At 39.9% G+C, this 15218-nt stretch overlaps 2 protein-coding genes and 2 long non-coding RNA genes across 11 annotated transcripts; 2 read left to right on the forward strand and 2 right to left on the reverse strand.

Moving 5' to 3' along the window:
* Positions 1-463: 463 nt before the first annotated feature.
* On the reverse strand, positions 464-10295 carry LOC133163283 (interferon regulatory factor 2-like). 5 transcript variants are annotated; one of them, XM_061293050.1, is made up of 10 exons: positions 10074-10293; positions 9087-9181; positions 7584-7683; positions 7002-7178; positions 6677-6723; positions 6155-6181; positions 5961-6069; positions 5267-5413; positions 4204-4241; positions 464-3694 (listed from the first exon to the last, which is right to left on the reverse strand). In XM_061293050.1, the coding sequence occupies exons 2-10, from the start codon at positions 9171-9173 to the stop codon at positions 3425-3427; spliced, it is 1002 nt and encodes a 333-aa protein (XP_061149034.1). In that variant the 5' UTR covers positions 9174-9181; positions 10074-10293; the 3' UTR covers positions 464-3424. The 5 variants fall into 5 exon arrangements, with proteins under 5 accessions (XP_061149034.1, XP_061149043.1, XP_061149052.1 ...); XM_061293059.1 differs by having other exon boundaries at positions 9976-10293; XM_061293068.1 differs by lacking the exon at positions 6155-6181 and having other exon boundaries at positions 10074-10290.
* On the forward strand, positions 3573-4812 carry LOC133163360 (uncharacterized). The gene is made up of 2 exons (XR_009716376.1): positions 3573-3712; positions 4044-4812. It is a non-coding gene; the product is annotated as an uncharacterized LOC133163360 (long non-coding RNA).
* LOC133163356 (uncharacterized) lies at positions 9760-11760 on the forward strand. The gene is made up of 2 exons (XR_009716375.1): positions 9760-10032; positions 11536-11760. It is a non-coding gene; the product is annotated as an uncharacterized LOC133163356 (long non-coding RNA).
* On the reverse strand, positions 10817-15152 carry LOC133163328 (caspase-3-like). Of its 4 annotated transcripts, none has more exons than XM_061293136.1 (7): positions 15040-15152; positions 13995-14099; positions 13332-13486; positions 12859-12987; positions 12503-12678; positions 11578-11698; positions 10817-11460 (listed from the first exon to the last, which is right to left on the reverse strand). In XM_061293136.1, exons 2-7 carry the CDS (start codon positions 14069-14071, stop codon positions 11231-11233), a joined length of 888 nt encoding a protein of 295 aa, XP_061149120.1. In that variant the 5' UTR covers positions 14072-14099; positions 15040-15152; the 3' UTR covers positions 10817-11230. The 4 variants fall into 4 exon arrangements, with proteins under 4 accessions (XP_061149120.1, XP_061149127.1, XP_061149134.1 ...); XM_061293143.1 differs by having other exon boundaries at positions 13995-14083; positions 15040-15129; XM_061293150.1 differs by having other exon boundaries at positions 13995-14083; positions 15036-15103.
* Positions 15153-15218: the final 66 nt, after the last annotated feature.

Below are 15218 nucleotides of genomic sequence, written 5' to 3' on the forward strand. Positions count from 1 at the left end.
AAGTGAAGAAAGAAGTTTTTGAGGAAACGGTGGTCCAACTAGAGTGTCTAGAAAAGAAGATTTAAAGCGTAAGCAAAATAGTCAACCATCTTAAGAGCCAACAAAGACAGGAAATAAGTCAAAACATGAGAAAAGTAACTGAAACCGAGACAGCAGGCGGTGTTCGTTTCTGGCCCAACTGAAGGAACCTGCAAATTTGCAAAGTCATCTATAGGTGAGGGGGTGGGGCATTCTCTGCACAAACACATTATAAGTCTTGCCAAGTCCAAACTGTACACCTACAAACTTGTAAACCTTGGCGCAGTGTGTATCTTTTTTTTCCCCCACAATGTAACACAGCCCTGGCTCCAGTAGTCTTGAAGATTTTGAAGCCATATAAAAGTGGACTCTGACCTTTATGAGCACAAAAGATAAACTCAGCAATCAGTTTGACATTGTAAAGATGAAAGGCCTGGGAACAACATTAAAAATACAAAAGTCTTTATTCAGATTTACACAGCACTTCACGATATCACCAGCAGGGTAAAAACTCAGCACACAGCCTAGTTGTTCACACTAAAAATTGTTCTTTATGGGTGAGACACATCCATCACTTATATCCAATATACTATTTATTTGTGACCTTGTATGATACGCAACATCTTTATAATTGTTTTTACAGCAGACAATCCAAGCTCACTGTTGTGCGTATTGGCTTAAGGGCGGATGGGTTAAGTATTGCATTGCATTGTGACTAAAGGTCAACTGATGAACTCTGTTGCCAACGTTACCCCAATAAAACAAAGGCAATCGAATTCACAGAATGTGTGACAGTCCTAACAACACACACCCTTTTAAGAAGACAAACTAAAAAATACACAAATGAATACTTTTAATTCAGCCAAGGCAGGACATTTAAAAGATGTTCAAGGCTCTTGAATTATACAGCATTCATTTAACCTGGGTGTACCTAATATATGGATGGACACACTAGTCCTTTTTCACATTTACTGAATGGGTGTACAATTGGTTCATTCAATAAATATAAATAGTCCAATCTGGTCTTTTCAATATTTGTCACACGTGCCAGTGGTGGGTAAACCAGCTTAGAGAAATACCAGAAAATGATGGGGGGAAATGGTGACAAAAGCAGTGGAAACAAGATTTAGAAACTTAAAATTGAACTAAAACCAACAACAAAAGACTTGCATAAAAGAATCATGTTGCTTACACTGTCTGTGCTTCCATTCAGGATGAATTGCTTTTGGGGCTTGGTTCAAAGAATAGAAGATTCCCAATTGATTTTTTTTACCATTTGGTATAGTTGTGAGTCCAATACGATGTACCCAAGTTAAAAATTTAACTTTTTTTTTACCCAAATTATTATTATTATTATTATTATTATTATTTACAGTGTAGGTTCCATGTCACCCCCCTAATGAGGGTAAGTTCCATAAAACAGATAGCTGGACAACAAATGGATGTTCGCCGGATTCTTTCTTTTAAGAAGAAATCAACACAGTTATGATTATTCTGGAGAAGTATAAAATAAAGAGATGTTTTCATGAACGTAAATACTGTGTGTTGACAACAAGTTGCAAACTAGTTTGCCACTAAGATTCTTTGCAACGGTCAGACTGACGGCAATTGCATGGAAAAGAACACAGAATATGGTGGAGGCATAGCATGGGCGCGGGCACGGATGCTCTCAATTTTTACGTCTAATTAAAAACGCTCGAAATACTTCTGGTTCCATCTTCAATAAAGCATCACTGTCTCAAGACTCTCAAGTCTACACAAACCTTCACTGATTACGGTGCATGGTTACATTGAAGCCCTGAGGATCCTCCATTTGAGGATTTCTTCCATTGTGACCTGAGCAACTAGGTGAGGACTATTTACAATGTTTTTTTTTATTCCTGCCATGCTCTAACCCGCACGTGTCATTCATTGGAGGCTAAAAGCACACAAGGCTTGAGGCCACACACAGTGTTGAAGGCACATAATGACAACACACAGAAACAGAATATAAAGTGCGGAAGCGGCTTGCGAGCACATGTGAGATTTGTCAGCAACAAGAGTGTCAGTGAGTCTGTCAGTTCATCTGTTTGTGCATTATGGGGAAATTTTCCCGAGACAGTCCGATGCATACATAGAAGCGATTAAAGAAGAAAATTTTGCCAGTCTTAAAGCATGGACTCTGGCTAGCAACATAAAAAGCTGTGACAAATTAAATCTCATTATATTCCCTGAAATAATTATATTGGTATTTTACGCTTTCTACAAACAGCATCTCTCCTCATTCACACAATATTTTGATGTACTTTTAAACAAAATGAGTTTTTGTTTTTTTTATTAATTAATAAAACTAATAATTTCCTTCACAAGAAGTAAAAATTAAAACAGGCTTCACAATGTTTCAAGTATATCTTAAAACAACAGTTAGGTGTTCACATAAGAGCTTCTGCATGCAGTAATTTTTGCTCCTGCTCATAGTGGCCATTAAGCGACTTCTTAATGTACTTTGCATAGATATATTTTAAATTGAGTTTACACCAGTTAGTTTTATGTGGACAATATAGTAATTGGTACAATTACTAAAGAGCAAATTCAGAGTCAGTTTGCTTGGTAATTCTTAGGACATGATTTCTTCGAGGGGTTACCATGGCGCAAATGCTGTACTGAAAGGATATCAATTGTGCAACAACACTTAATAAATCACTGAAGTATATTTTTGACACTAAACACATTTCACGAAATGGTATCAATCTAGACTCAGGCACATCTTATGGCAAGTATGAACTGGAGGAATGAATACAAGCCGGTCAAACACGTTTGTTGTGGTGCTGCTTACGGTCACCCAACGACTGTTTTAAATCACTCTTCTCTAGAGTCTGTTCTTCTAAACTCTTAACAATGTTTATGATGCAAAGGCTTGAGCCACACTGAATTTAAATTGGACAAGTCATGTTTCGGTAAGTGCATAGTATGTTACTGTCGTTCTGATACATCATAGTCCAATAGCCTATCCCAAATTTAGGGTTGGGACCTAAAACCGGTTGCAGATTTATTTTAATTGAGTCACTGAGTTTGAGAAATATTTTTCTAATTTGGCTCAAAGTATGGGAAATTCTGCAATAAAGAATGGCATTCATAATGTTTCGCAATAATGAATACACGGGCAATGATTTATACTAATGAATGCACCCGACTTCAGCCACCTTCTACGTTAAAGACACGCTTCCAAGCAGCTACACACGTAAACCAAAAATGCCCGCGTACTGCCTTGAATTGCCGGCAGTGCATTTGCAGAGCGTGGCAGATACAAGCGGTGAATCAAAATTGAGTCAATATGCTCGACGATAAATGGACAAGTCAAGTGGTGGCCCAATCCCTGCACGGTCACGTCTGACTTAAATAAAAGGAGGGACTTGACGCGGTGATGTTAGGAGGAGGTGACATCTGAGGTTTTCCTAATGACGCTGGCCCGCATCTCGTGAGTGTGGCTAGGTATGGAAGATGTAAGAGAGTTCTGGCTGTAGGGCGTTGGCCAGCCGTCGCTGTGATAGCTGATGAGGGGGTTGGGGTCTCGCGTGGTGGTTATTCTGCAGCGGGGTTTGCTTCCTCTAACGAAGGTGGCCATGCCAGGGAGGGAGGAGGGGGAGACCTTAAGAACTGACCTGCTGTGATCTCGCCTCCAGGCTGGATTGACACTCTGTGAGTCACAGGAAAGGTAAGGAAATTACAAGTATGCTCAAAGTGCTCGTAAATAAAAATACATATGCGTGGTGGCTGGTGGGCATGTCTGACTTATGTACGTATGTGATGAAACTGGGCTTGAAGCCAAACACTCGTGTTGAAAGTTTGATCATTTTAAATTGTCAACAGGACATAAACATTCAGAAGCTATAAACAGAGGTCATAAATCAAGCCTGTTTTTGTACATTATAATTTCATTAAACTTGGAAATTAGTTAGTATAATGTCTCTGTTTATTTTGGGGGCAGGAATACCTTCAGGCAATTTAATTAGTGTGTGCATGCCTCTCTGTTTTGTTCGATGCAGGTACACTGGACTATAACGGAAGACTGTTAATGTTTGATAACAAGAGTTCCTGGACAAGGTCATCCCCCGTGTGTGTGTGTGTGTGTGTGTGTGTGTGTGTGTGTGTGTGTGTGTGTGTGTGCGCGTGTGTGTGTTTGCATTTGTCGAAGAGTAGACTCACCCGTTGGGTGTCCTCAATGTCGCTTTCTGTATCGCTACCTGTAAAGGAACTAGATTAAAACTTGCACATAGCAAACGGCGCATTTCGAACTGTGCACTGGGAATGGAGAAAAAGAGACACAACCTGAACCCTGACAAGTACAGCTTCACATATGATATTGATTCAAAGCCCATCTCGCCACCCCTCCCCCGCCCATCAAACACAGCGGATCGATAACTGCTGCCGAGTGATAGACTCAGCTGTGCCTTGGATGACTGGTCAAAAAACCAAGAAGAAGACACCTGCCACCACAACCTTCGGTGCTAAGTAGAGAAAGTCAATGCAGAAATTCAGTTCAGGAATAACAGTAAATTGAGCTTCAAGAAACCGCATAATTTAGGATGTCACAAAATTTGAATTTCACACTTGGGTTATTACCCCAAGCTGAGAACACTAAACCACTGTTAAACCGATATGGTCTGTTTCACAAGTTTAGGCACTCTGTTCCCAGCTTTAGATAAGATAAGACGAATGCTATACTGTGCTGACATTGAGGATGAGTTACATAATTGTTTCATTTGCCCTCGTGTTCAAATAAACAACAATAATCCAAACCAAAAACGAACCACATTATCTGTCTCAAGCTCGTCTTGTTGAAGCTTTATGAAGAATAAAGAAACAAGACCGGCAGCGATACTGTACTTGCGAATGGCTACCTATCTGCTAACTGATTATGTCACAGAGTTACGCAACTTCTGTCAACAATTCAGCTATGATACAGTTCACTTTTGACTGTGCTTCTTTTTAAGGCATTTGTGAAGAACTGCTTACTGGGGGGTTGAACCGGTTAGTCACATCAACTGTACTTCTCCTTGTCAACATTTAAAGCTTCAAACATCTGCCTGTACGGAAATAAGATGATTGCTAGCTTCGGCTATTCCGCTGTAGAAGATTGGCAACGCCACGCAGTTGAATTGTTGCTCGATTTCGGTTACGATTTGATAAAGTTTATTCCGTGCCACTAATCTCCTTGTAACTGTCCCACAAATGAGGTGAAATGTGACGTGCTGGTGTGCGTTCTCACCGTCGTAAGAAGACACTGGAGAAATTTGAAAAGGGTACAAGTGGGAGGAGCTCACAGTCTCCTCTTCATTCTCTGTTTTCACTTCAATCGTCTGACAGACAAATGGTAAGAGCTCGCTTGAAATCACGTGATCTTCATCAGGAAGATCTGCACATGAACACAGAGGACAACAGTGTGACTCTTCCTGAAAAGCAAACATGCTGAATTCCCTTTGTTCAATTCTACTTTTCGTATTAAAACTGTTGAAACTATTAAAACCTCTGCAACTTACAAGCGGGGGATGTTTGAAACCACTTTTTTTTTCAGACCAATACCAGTATGAGTTCAAATCTTGAATAGTCACCGTTACCGATACCAAGTGCCGATACCACGAGTATTATGTACATATAATGCCCCCCAAAAATAAATGACAGATCATCTTAAATAATATTGAAGATTATTATTATGACTATTTATTCTATATAGCAAGTTTCCTTAAAATTACATGAAATTAATGACTATGTTCTAGTTGCAAATTTCTAGTTCCTGTTTGTAAAATGACCACAAGATGGCGGCCGACACCGATATCAGCTGCCATCGCGAAGACAGATACTTTGGAATAAGGCTAATATCGGTACTCGCCCATCCCTATTTACAAAAATGTGATATGGACTACAGTAAAACGTGAGAAAAATTTAAAGCGCCGTTATGGCACCTTTGGTTGTAATGGGTGGCTCTTCCGCATCCTGCGATTCCTGTTTGAAGTCAACAACTTGCACAGCATGAAAGAGAAGAGGTGTCCTATCAAAAGATGGAGACGATACCTGAGAGAGACAGAGTGGGGGAAAGGAGGTGAAGATAAAGACAGGGAGTCAGTATCGGAACTTACACCGATACAGTCGACTCAACTGTGTCAGCGTCATAGTGATGGATGACCTAGACACAAGAACATCATTTTAAACGCTTGAATCCAAGACAATGTCTGAATATCATCAACCATATCAATTGGATGCCTAGAAAAGGTATCATCAGAAACTTAACTATCGACTTGCTCATCAAGTATTTGTTATTAATGTTCAAGACCAAAAAAAATCCACAATAAGTGGAACTGAGAAACTTTGCCAGTGTGCCTGCAACATTTTGAGGAACTCAACAGCAAGTCGTTCAATGTGAAACTGTACGGCAATCTTACAGCAGTGACCTAATAACATTGAACAACGATCACTAAACAAGCATGTTGTCACATATAAACTACAGTTCCAGATAAGCACATTCTGAGAGGAAACGTATGCTGGACTTCCTTAGCAGTGCTATCCCTATTGGTAGCAAAACATAGGGTAATTGTGTGTTTTGGTCATTTGTGTTGTGTGCAAACCAAAAATACAGTGCTGTCTTGACAATGCTGTGCTTTGCATGTCTGTGTTTATCTACCTCTTTATTTCCTTTGGGCCTACTCTCTTTGTTGGTCCTCTTCTTTCCTACATGCATACCCAGAGGAAAACACCTTTCAGATATATCAAGGAAATATCATATCCTTTCCTGAGTACACAAATAAAATTACAGTGAAAGAGTGAGCTGTATTGTAAGACTTCAATTCTGAATGAGACCAGAATTTTAGAAAGGTAAATCTCTAACATTGCACAGAAATCCACTTTGAACCTTTTCGAACGACTGTTTTAGGAGTACGTAGTTACACATTTAAAAAATAAAAAAAAAAGGGTGCGCCAAGTCATTGATGACCAGCAGCAAGGCTTACCTTTCCTTACACTTCTCTCTGAAGATGACAGCATCTTGTAGACTCTGAAGGCATTTGTTCCCTTTTTGTTGCTTTTATCCTTCACCTCCTCGATATCAGGCAGGCTGTTCATCGCACAGCGGAAATTTGCCTTCCAGGTCTTTGGGTCTGGTTTGTCTTTTCCTGGCTGGTATTTACCTTCACGTACGCAGATGAGACATAACACATGACACTAACTGAACATGACGCTTTACAACAAATGAGCATTGTATCTTATTTTTTTCTCCTGCTACTCCCACATTACATTAAAACTTTTATTCCCCCTAGGTACTGTGCAGCTCTCCTAAATGTGTTATTTTGTTGAACTTGTATCACTTGAGAAGGATGAAAGCAGCTTCATTTGAGGATCCCACCTCCAAAAAGGGCAATAAAACATCGATAAATATTATCTTATTTGATAAATGAATCGTATTTAAATTTGCGTAAATTTCTGCCTCCATTTCCATTTTGAAATGATCACGATGTTATTTGACTCAAACATGAATTTAGTTTTGTACCAGATTTAGTTTTCAGTACAGACAAAAATAAAGCCAGCGTGTTTACCAGTATGTATGGCCCAGCGCATGAAGAGAGGAGCATCTTTCTCCAAGTCCCAGCCATGGCGAGCAGCGTGCATCCAAGGGATCTGGAAGATCCTTTTTTCCTAGACAAAGCATCACCAAGGTTTTTTCCCCCAGTGTATTTACAATGTAAAACAGCGCTAAATGATTCGTTGATATATGATCAAAATCATAATTTCAGATTGATTTTGTGTTCATCAGATTTTGAAGTTTTACAAATCAAATCAAAAGCCTAACCATTTTCAAAACTTTGAAAAAATGACAGAATCCCTCACACTCTTTACTGTGCTTGCAATATTCAAGTCATATAGCTTTTAAGGTTTTGACGGTAAGATAAACATTTTCTGTCATGTTTGTAAATGTTAGTGTAGTAGTAGATAGTCAATAATAACTATTGTACTGCAGTGTGATATGAAGAAAATCATGAATCAAATTGAAATTGCATGTCAGAAAAAATCCAATTCAAACGTTTCGGAAAATCATTAGACACTTCAATATATAGCATCAAGTAGAGATGCACCGATCCGATATCTGGATCGGATATCGGTCCCGATATCAACAAAATAGATGGATCGGGTATCGGAAAATGCAGCCGATCTGTGAGCCGATACTTTCCTTAGTCTATTGGGACGCGGGCTACGTCATACGTCAGCAGCACGTGTGCCGCATGCCACGAGAGTTTTCTAAACAAATGCAAACATGGAGCGAACGTTCGCTTCTCTTCCCCGGGTTGCTAAGCGGACGTCAAACCCTGCGCGTTCGCTTCTCTTCGCGTTACTAATGGGACGTCAAAGGCTGCGCGTTAGCTTCTCTCCCGAATGGGGGGGGGGGGGGGGGGCCCGGCTAATCGGATGTCAAACGCTGCGTGTTCGCTTCTCTTCCGGGGGGTGTTAATGGGACGTCAAACGCTTTGTGTGGCGGGCTCCATCTGTAATGTTTCTCTATACCATGAGAAATAACTTGACAAGACGACCAGGTTTTAGGGAAGCAGTGAGTCAATCATGTATTGATGTTCGTTTCTTTTTAGCCGCAGTCTCTCCTAGCTACAACATGCCATCCGCCCGCCATACCTCTAGCTCCACCCCCCAGTACGGGTAACCACACAGTCCAAATACATTACACCATCTAGTGTGGAAACTGAGAAGCTGAGCTCAAGCTTCTTGTGCGGGCCATATTCAATTATGTTTTCAGAATTTGATGCGGGCCAATAAAAACTGGACCGTTAGTTTGGACACCCCTAATTTAGAGCAAAGAACTGTGTAGTCTGCCTGATGCCATTGCCTTTGGTCTTTTCTGTTCCACATGTAGAGTTATGTAGCTTGTTAAGTCAACCATAATATCGGATCGGTATCGGGTATCGACCGATACGCAAAGTCACGGCATCGGTATCGGTATCGGAACTGAAAAAGTCGGATCGGTGCATCTCTAGCATCAAGTAAACTAGATCTTTACAGAAGTCAGTTTCAGTGAAAGTACCAGTACTTACTTCGTTCACCCATTTGAGGCCTGGTATCTGGCAGGAGTTGATCTGTTCCTCCAGCCACGGCCGCATCCTCATTCTATCTACAGGCATTGTGGTATCTGAGCAGAGATATATACACATGCACATCTGCACATATTGGAGGCATATGGAACATATTTGTGCAAAGTATGCAAATGCATTGTCGTATTTAACATCTAATTATGAATATATATATGAAAAGAACAATCGTGAAGTTTAACCCCAAGCGCATTACGTTTGATTTTTAAAAAACAAAAACAATGTTAAGTTGCAATGCGATCTGATCACAGTCCGCCAGGCCAGATAAGCCAGTGGCACTCCCATTTAGTGGCACAGCATGAACGGGTCGAACAAGGTGAAACACTATCATACACACCAGTGCACGCTGTACATTAAGTGTCTTTAAAAGTCACAGATCTGAAAAATCGATAGTAGTTCACGTTTCAACGAAAGTACTTAAGACCGATACAATTATGGTTGAACCATTCTCTAACGTTACGCTTATTTGAACCGTGTTGGTAGATTGCACAATATGGTACATTCACGTGTTGCATAAGTGGTGCAAAAGTGCAGATTAAATAAATACAACAGTGCAAAAGTTCCGAAAACTATTCACACTTCACTATAAACGCGCTTCATATTCCCGAGAAACACAGTTAAACTGCAAAACATTACTTAGAAATTGCACATTTCATAAAATCTACAATGACAGTCATGAGCGTATTTTTTGGAAGTCTATGACAACACCACAGCCGCTTATGCCCTTAACCAATATCGGTCACTCATGGCCAGAGGCAAACAAGCTGAGCCAAAAGTGAAAATAAAAGCCAGTCCACGCAAACAACGCGAGCGTAAAAGGAGCACTTTCGCTTACAAGTCGAGCAACGATCCGTCGAGCAGCACGCAAGAGAAGTCTGTCAAAAAGTCAAAGGTAGCAGCAGCAGTGGTGATAATATGCGGAAATTGTGTTACCTGCCGAGTTCGGCGTGCTTGTTTCAGAATAACATGCAACACTGGCGTGGTGTGGGGATTTTTTTCAAAGGACATAGGTGCTTTGGCAAAAAAAGGGAAAGTGAGAGCGTTGTTCGATTGTGTTTCTGGTCCAGAACGAAAGCAAAACAAGGTTAGCTGGGGTAGCGGGGGCAACATTGGATGGAAATCCCCCTCCTACTTCCCCGCACGCCAACGCGGAAGTGTGTGGCCCTTAAAAGATTTCGACGGAAGATGGCCCACTTCGTTTACGTTTATGACTTGGCACACAATGCGATTTTCATGTAGTGAGACAAAGCGCTGTGATGCGTGTTGAATCGAGAGGCATTAAAATAAAGCTGCTCAAGCGGCTTTATGAATTCAAAATAAAAGCTCAAAATGTTCAGCCAGATGCGTCGTCTGATGTGCACAGACGATCTTTGTGCTGGATTTTCATTTTCACTTCCTTCATTGCTGCCGCTCTCGGCGCTATGCAGCTTTTCTCTGCTTTCAGTATGCAGGAAACGAAAGTTGTACTCAGATCCTATTTTTGGACAGTTAAATTCAGCACGCTAATTCAACCAGTATATTCAAACCAATGTTGCTTCTGAAGTCTGTTAAGCCCCCCCCCCCCCAATTTAATTTACATATTTCATACGAAACATAGACATTAGACAGTATATGAATGAAATCAAGTCATGCACACAAAATTAATAAAATCACAAATAATCAACAATCAATCGGTATTCAATTATTTTTCCATGTTTTTATTTTTGGAGTACATGCCGCCCGATTTGTCTGGGAAATCGAATTTTCAACTGGCAGGTTTCCCAATCGAAACAAATGAAATTAAAGAATACGTTATGGTGTCCGTTAACAATGCAACACTTTAGTGTGCAAACGGCAAAGTCTCTTCTTAGATACACCCAGAAGTTAAAAAAGTGTTTAATTTTTTTTTTTTTTTAACAAATTAGACATTGTCCCCACCCCCATGACTTAATGTACTGTCAGTACTCCTAAATCTTTAAAACGGTGTTGTGAAATGTTCAAAACACCAAAAAGCAAGTAAAATGGAAATGTAAGTAAAAACATTACTACAACCGAATAGTTTAAAATGAAATGTAGAAGCACGTTGATTGTGCTACACTGTCACGATCGGTTTATTTAGGGAAGTAAACGTCTTTGGTTAACATGGAGACAATGCAGGGAATCTGCTTCTTGCCAGTGAAGCCCGGAAGACAGGAGTTGGATTCGAAGTGCGTTGCCACCTTGTAGTTGACCCGAGTCATGATCTGCATCAGTTCCACCTCGCCTTTGAATTGCTGCAACATCTCGCACAATGCCTGCATGAACCAGGAACCGTTTTGCGTGTTCCTCCAAGAGTAATAGCCTGTCGGGTCATTGTCATTGTTAGTAGTATTTTTAGTACTTTAGGATTTAATTGATGCGTGATGTGTTTTCACAGCGGAGTCAGAAAATTCTGATGGAAAGTCTAATTGCTGGTTACCTGGAGCTGTGGAATAGGCATACAAGAAGTCGGCCTCCACAGGAATCTTCTCCGATGTTTGCTCCTCAACACTGTCGGCTTGGAGGCCCGTCCCCTCATCCAGTTCCGAGCCACGGCATGCCTGAAAGATGTTTGTTCTTTCAAAATTACTCACTACAAATAAAATAAAATGGTCCTTAATGAGTTTAGGGATACGCTTTCAGAATTACACTGGTGGGGTTGGGGCATACATTGTATGATCTACAGCTTTTGTTATACTGACTGCTACCAATTAAGCAACTTTGTCACTTTAGTCACGTCTCCAACCCATTAGAGTGGCTATCTTACAAATCAAATGGTGAGTAACAAAATCTAGTGCTATCAATTTATTTTTATTTTTTTTTAAATCTTGATAGAACCCTTTTTTAAATTTAAAATTTCTCTGCCCAAAAGACAAATTGAAAATGTAATTCTTCTCTATGGTCAGTAGAGGGGATGCACGCTTCATAAAATCAGAATTACCGCTTTGATTTTCTCCACTTGAGAGAAGCACGCCATTGTACACGTCTTTCTGAAATTAATATCAGAAGCAGCTGCATGTTCCTCCCTTACCGGCCTGCGTTTGATGTTCCCATGTGCTCATTTTCTCATCCATGTTTTCACACCTCTACTCGAGCATATGTTGCTTAGGAGAATCATAATAACATGTAGCAACCATCAAAGTGATCAATGTGTATTACATTTTTGAGCATGGTTAGCCTCCCTGTTGGAAGTGCCGCCTGAGCACCTTGCCCCCCTCCCACTCCACGTTGATCAACCAGCTCTGTGGAAAATTACAGGAAACGTCTCCCTTGTCCAAAACGATAGGATCCCATAGAAAACATTAAAACTAAAATGGTTAGCAGTTGAGTCTAGAATGGCTATAAGGCCCAGAGTGTTTACTAACCTGTATAAAGAAGAGCTTTGGTTTTCCCAGCAGAGTCTTGCAACGATGTCCTTTGAAAGGTTTTGCCAGATTTTCAAGCTTTTCAAATCCATCAGTTCCAAAAATCACACCCTCTTCACCATGACTTAGCAAGACACACACAAACGATGCATTGCAGCTGTGGTCCTCTTCGGATACTGCAGAAACAGACACAAAGAAACAACACAGAGTGACATTAACTAACCAGCATTAATTCCTACCTAGTATTTATTTTTTAAACAGCAATCGTCTGTTTGTACGAAATCAATATTCCAAACGCACGTTAGAGTTACACTGATAATAATATCAACGCAATAACAAAGAATAAAATCAATTACCACTTAACATGAGACTCATCATCTGCTTTACAGTCTGATCAGTGGCCACTTTAATGGTGTAACCCAGTTCCTTAAAAGTCTTCATGGCAAAAGCGGCGTCGACGTCGGTCCCGTTACGAGTGCCCATCCCTGGGAAGAAGCAACACAAGTAGAAATAAAGTCCATTGAAAAACTGCAGGACTTACTTACAACAGGGAATAAAGAGAAATATTTTGGTGAGAATTTGGAGATCCAAACATATTTTTTCCTAATTAGGTTTGGCCCGCATGATTAACTAAGCAGACATACTGTAGGCACAGTGTATGTGACAATTTCCTTTTCACCGCTTCACGCCTATAGTGGAAAACAGGCCTGACTGACAGCTTGGAGGGGGCGTAAAAAATGTTGAACCATGATTCACAAAGCATTCGTCAAACTGGGTATGAACTGAATTAGACAGCCGCGTACCAGACTGCTTTAATGGGCGTATTTACCTGTGCTTTTGTCGAAGTTCTTATTGTTGATAATCAGGCAGATTCCCATGTTTGGGTAGTCCATCTTGTACTGATATGGGTTGTGGGCTGACACTTTGCTGATGGGAACAGAGTCTGTTTCCTCAGCTTTATTACTGCCATCCGATGGATTCGTCCTGAAAAAGATCCACAGTTGGAATCATGAACAACATTTGAGATGATAAAGATGAGGTTGGGAAACCTGCTAAACAGCTTAAAACTCAAATGTTCCCTTTAACATGATTTGGCAGCTCAATGAACCCATTGAAAGATTTTGTCAGACAGGTTACTCAGTATGGCAGCTGGTTTTCCCATTAATGGAAAAAAGCCTCAACCATTGGCACACAATTATGTTGAGCGTTTGACAGCTTTGTAATACACATATAATTACACAAGCGCAGCAACACGTGATAAATGTAAATAATTAAAGTTTTAATTTAATAGTTTTTAAAAATTGGAATGAATCACCCCATTGAATTAAAAAAGGGTGACCTCCAAATATTATTGAATTGCTTGATTTATTTACCTGCACTGTAAAATATTTAGACCCTATAAAAGGTCTAAACCTTCACTGTAGTTTAGCTTTACATCTGGTGTTCTATGGCAAGGTTATTTGTAGGCAGAGAATCAGTGTGCCATAGGTACCTTTTTGAAAATAGTTGGAAGGAGTCCATAGTGTCCTCAGACTTCTCCAGAGAACCAGCATCTTTAGTTGCTGCCATGGTTTCTTATTACTGAAATAAGAGTCAGCTGAAATGTGAACACACAATCCATAATAAATTGGAAACATAGTGGAATTGTTCAAAACAACTTTAATGAATGTTCAACTAATGTAAAACAATTAAATGTGGATAAAATAGCTGTTTTTTTGGTGACATTGTGTAGGGGCAATTGATTACACAAAAAGCTGCTTAATCATGTGAGGAATGGGAATAAACATGTCACAAACATGACTACATTCCTATACAGTTGAATTAGAGGTGGGAGGCATTTTAAATATACACTTATCAAGTTTATATTATTCAGACAAAAAGTTATTTTCACTTATGCAAACGCTTTACCTGTAATTAAAATATTAAAATAGTTGGCAACTAAATAAAATTCACAACACATTTTAACTCAACTTAAAGACATTAGAATCTTGATCAATGATTTGGACAAAAACGTGAGGTGATGTTTTACACACAGTTCTTGCAAAAAAAAAAAGAAACTTCCGTGTGTGATTGTGCTGCTGATAGTAAATGATTGACCTGATGACAAAAATCGAAAGACAGTTCCGATAAAGCACCTTAGAAGCGAAAATCTCATAAATATAGTTGATTTTTCCCTGCTTCGGAAACACAAGTCTGGGACGCATTTCCTGAAGAAACTATGCTGATTCAGGAAGGCGGATAACTTGATAATTTCCAGTGATTACAGTTATTGGTGGGTATCATAAATAATAACAGTTAAGCACAATTTATTTTTGAATCGTACTGCTCAAAAGTTAAGACGTCCTGTTGACCTCTCAATATTCTCGCATTACTTCAATCGTACTGTACTATTGCGTCTGGGCCAATCATATGAATGACTTTTCTGTCAAGTTCACTGGATAAAACAAACGCTTTGCAGCATAAAGCGTGGAGTTAAATTCATAACAAAACGAATGGTTTGGCAAAAAAATGTAAAGACGAAAATAGTACGTACTTACGTGACACAACTCAAGCACTACCTACTGGAAAGTCGAGAACAACCTGAAACGCTCAGCCAATTAGACGCCGATGCAACTTAGACGCAAGTCTCAACGCATTGACTCAACTTGACACCTGATTGGACAACAGTTTGACTGAAGAGACACGCAATTGGACGAACAAGAACTAATCGAATCGC

The sequence above is a fragment of the Syngnathus typhle genome, linkage group LG1, assembly GCF_033458585.1.
Source record: "Syngnathus typhle isolate RoL2023-S1 ecotype Sweden linkage group LG1, RoL_Styp_1.0, whole genome shotgun sequence".
Classification (NCBI taxonomy): Eukaryota; Metazoa; Chordata; class Actinopteri; order Syngnathiformes; family Syngnathidae; genus Syngnathus; species Syngnathus typhle.

Bases quoted from the DNA above. Each gene is read 5' to 3' on its own strand.
- LOC133163283 (XM_061293050.1), bottom strand. From the start codon at position 9,173: ATGCCTGTAGATAGAATGAGGATGCGGCCGTGGCTGGAGGAACAGATC. The intron at 4,242-5,266 runs GTGAGAACGCAC...GTTCCTTTACAG, and splicing joins TCCAGTGTCTTCTTACGACG to GTAGCGATACAGAAAGCGAC. The intron at 3,695-4,203 runs GTGAGTCTACTC...TGTGACTCACAG, and splicing joins ACATTGAGGACACCCAACGG to AGTGTCAATCCAGCCTGGAG.
- LOC133163328 (XM_061293136.1), bottom strand. From the start codon at position 14,071: ATGGCAGCAACTAAAGATGCTGGTTCTCTGGAGAAGTCTGAGGACACT. The intron at 13,487-13,994 runs GTACCTATGGCA...GATCTTTTTCAG, and splicing joins TTCCAACTATTTTCAAAAAG to GACGAATCCATCGGATGGCA. The intron at 12,988-13,331 runs GTAAATACGCCC...GCTTCTTCCCAG, and splicing joins GAACTTCGACAAAAGCACAG to GGATGGGCACTCGTAACGGG.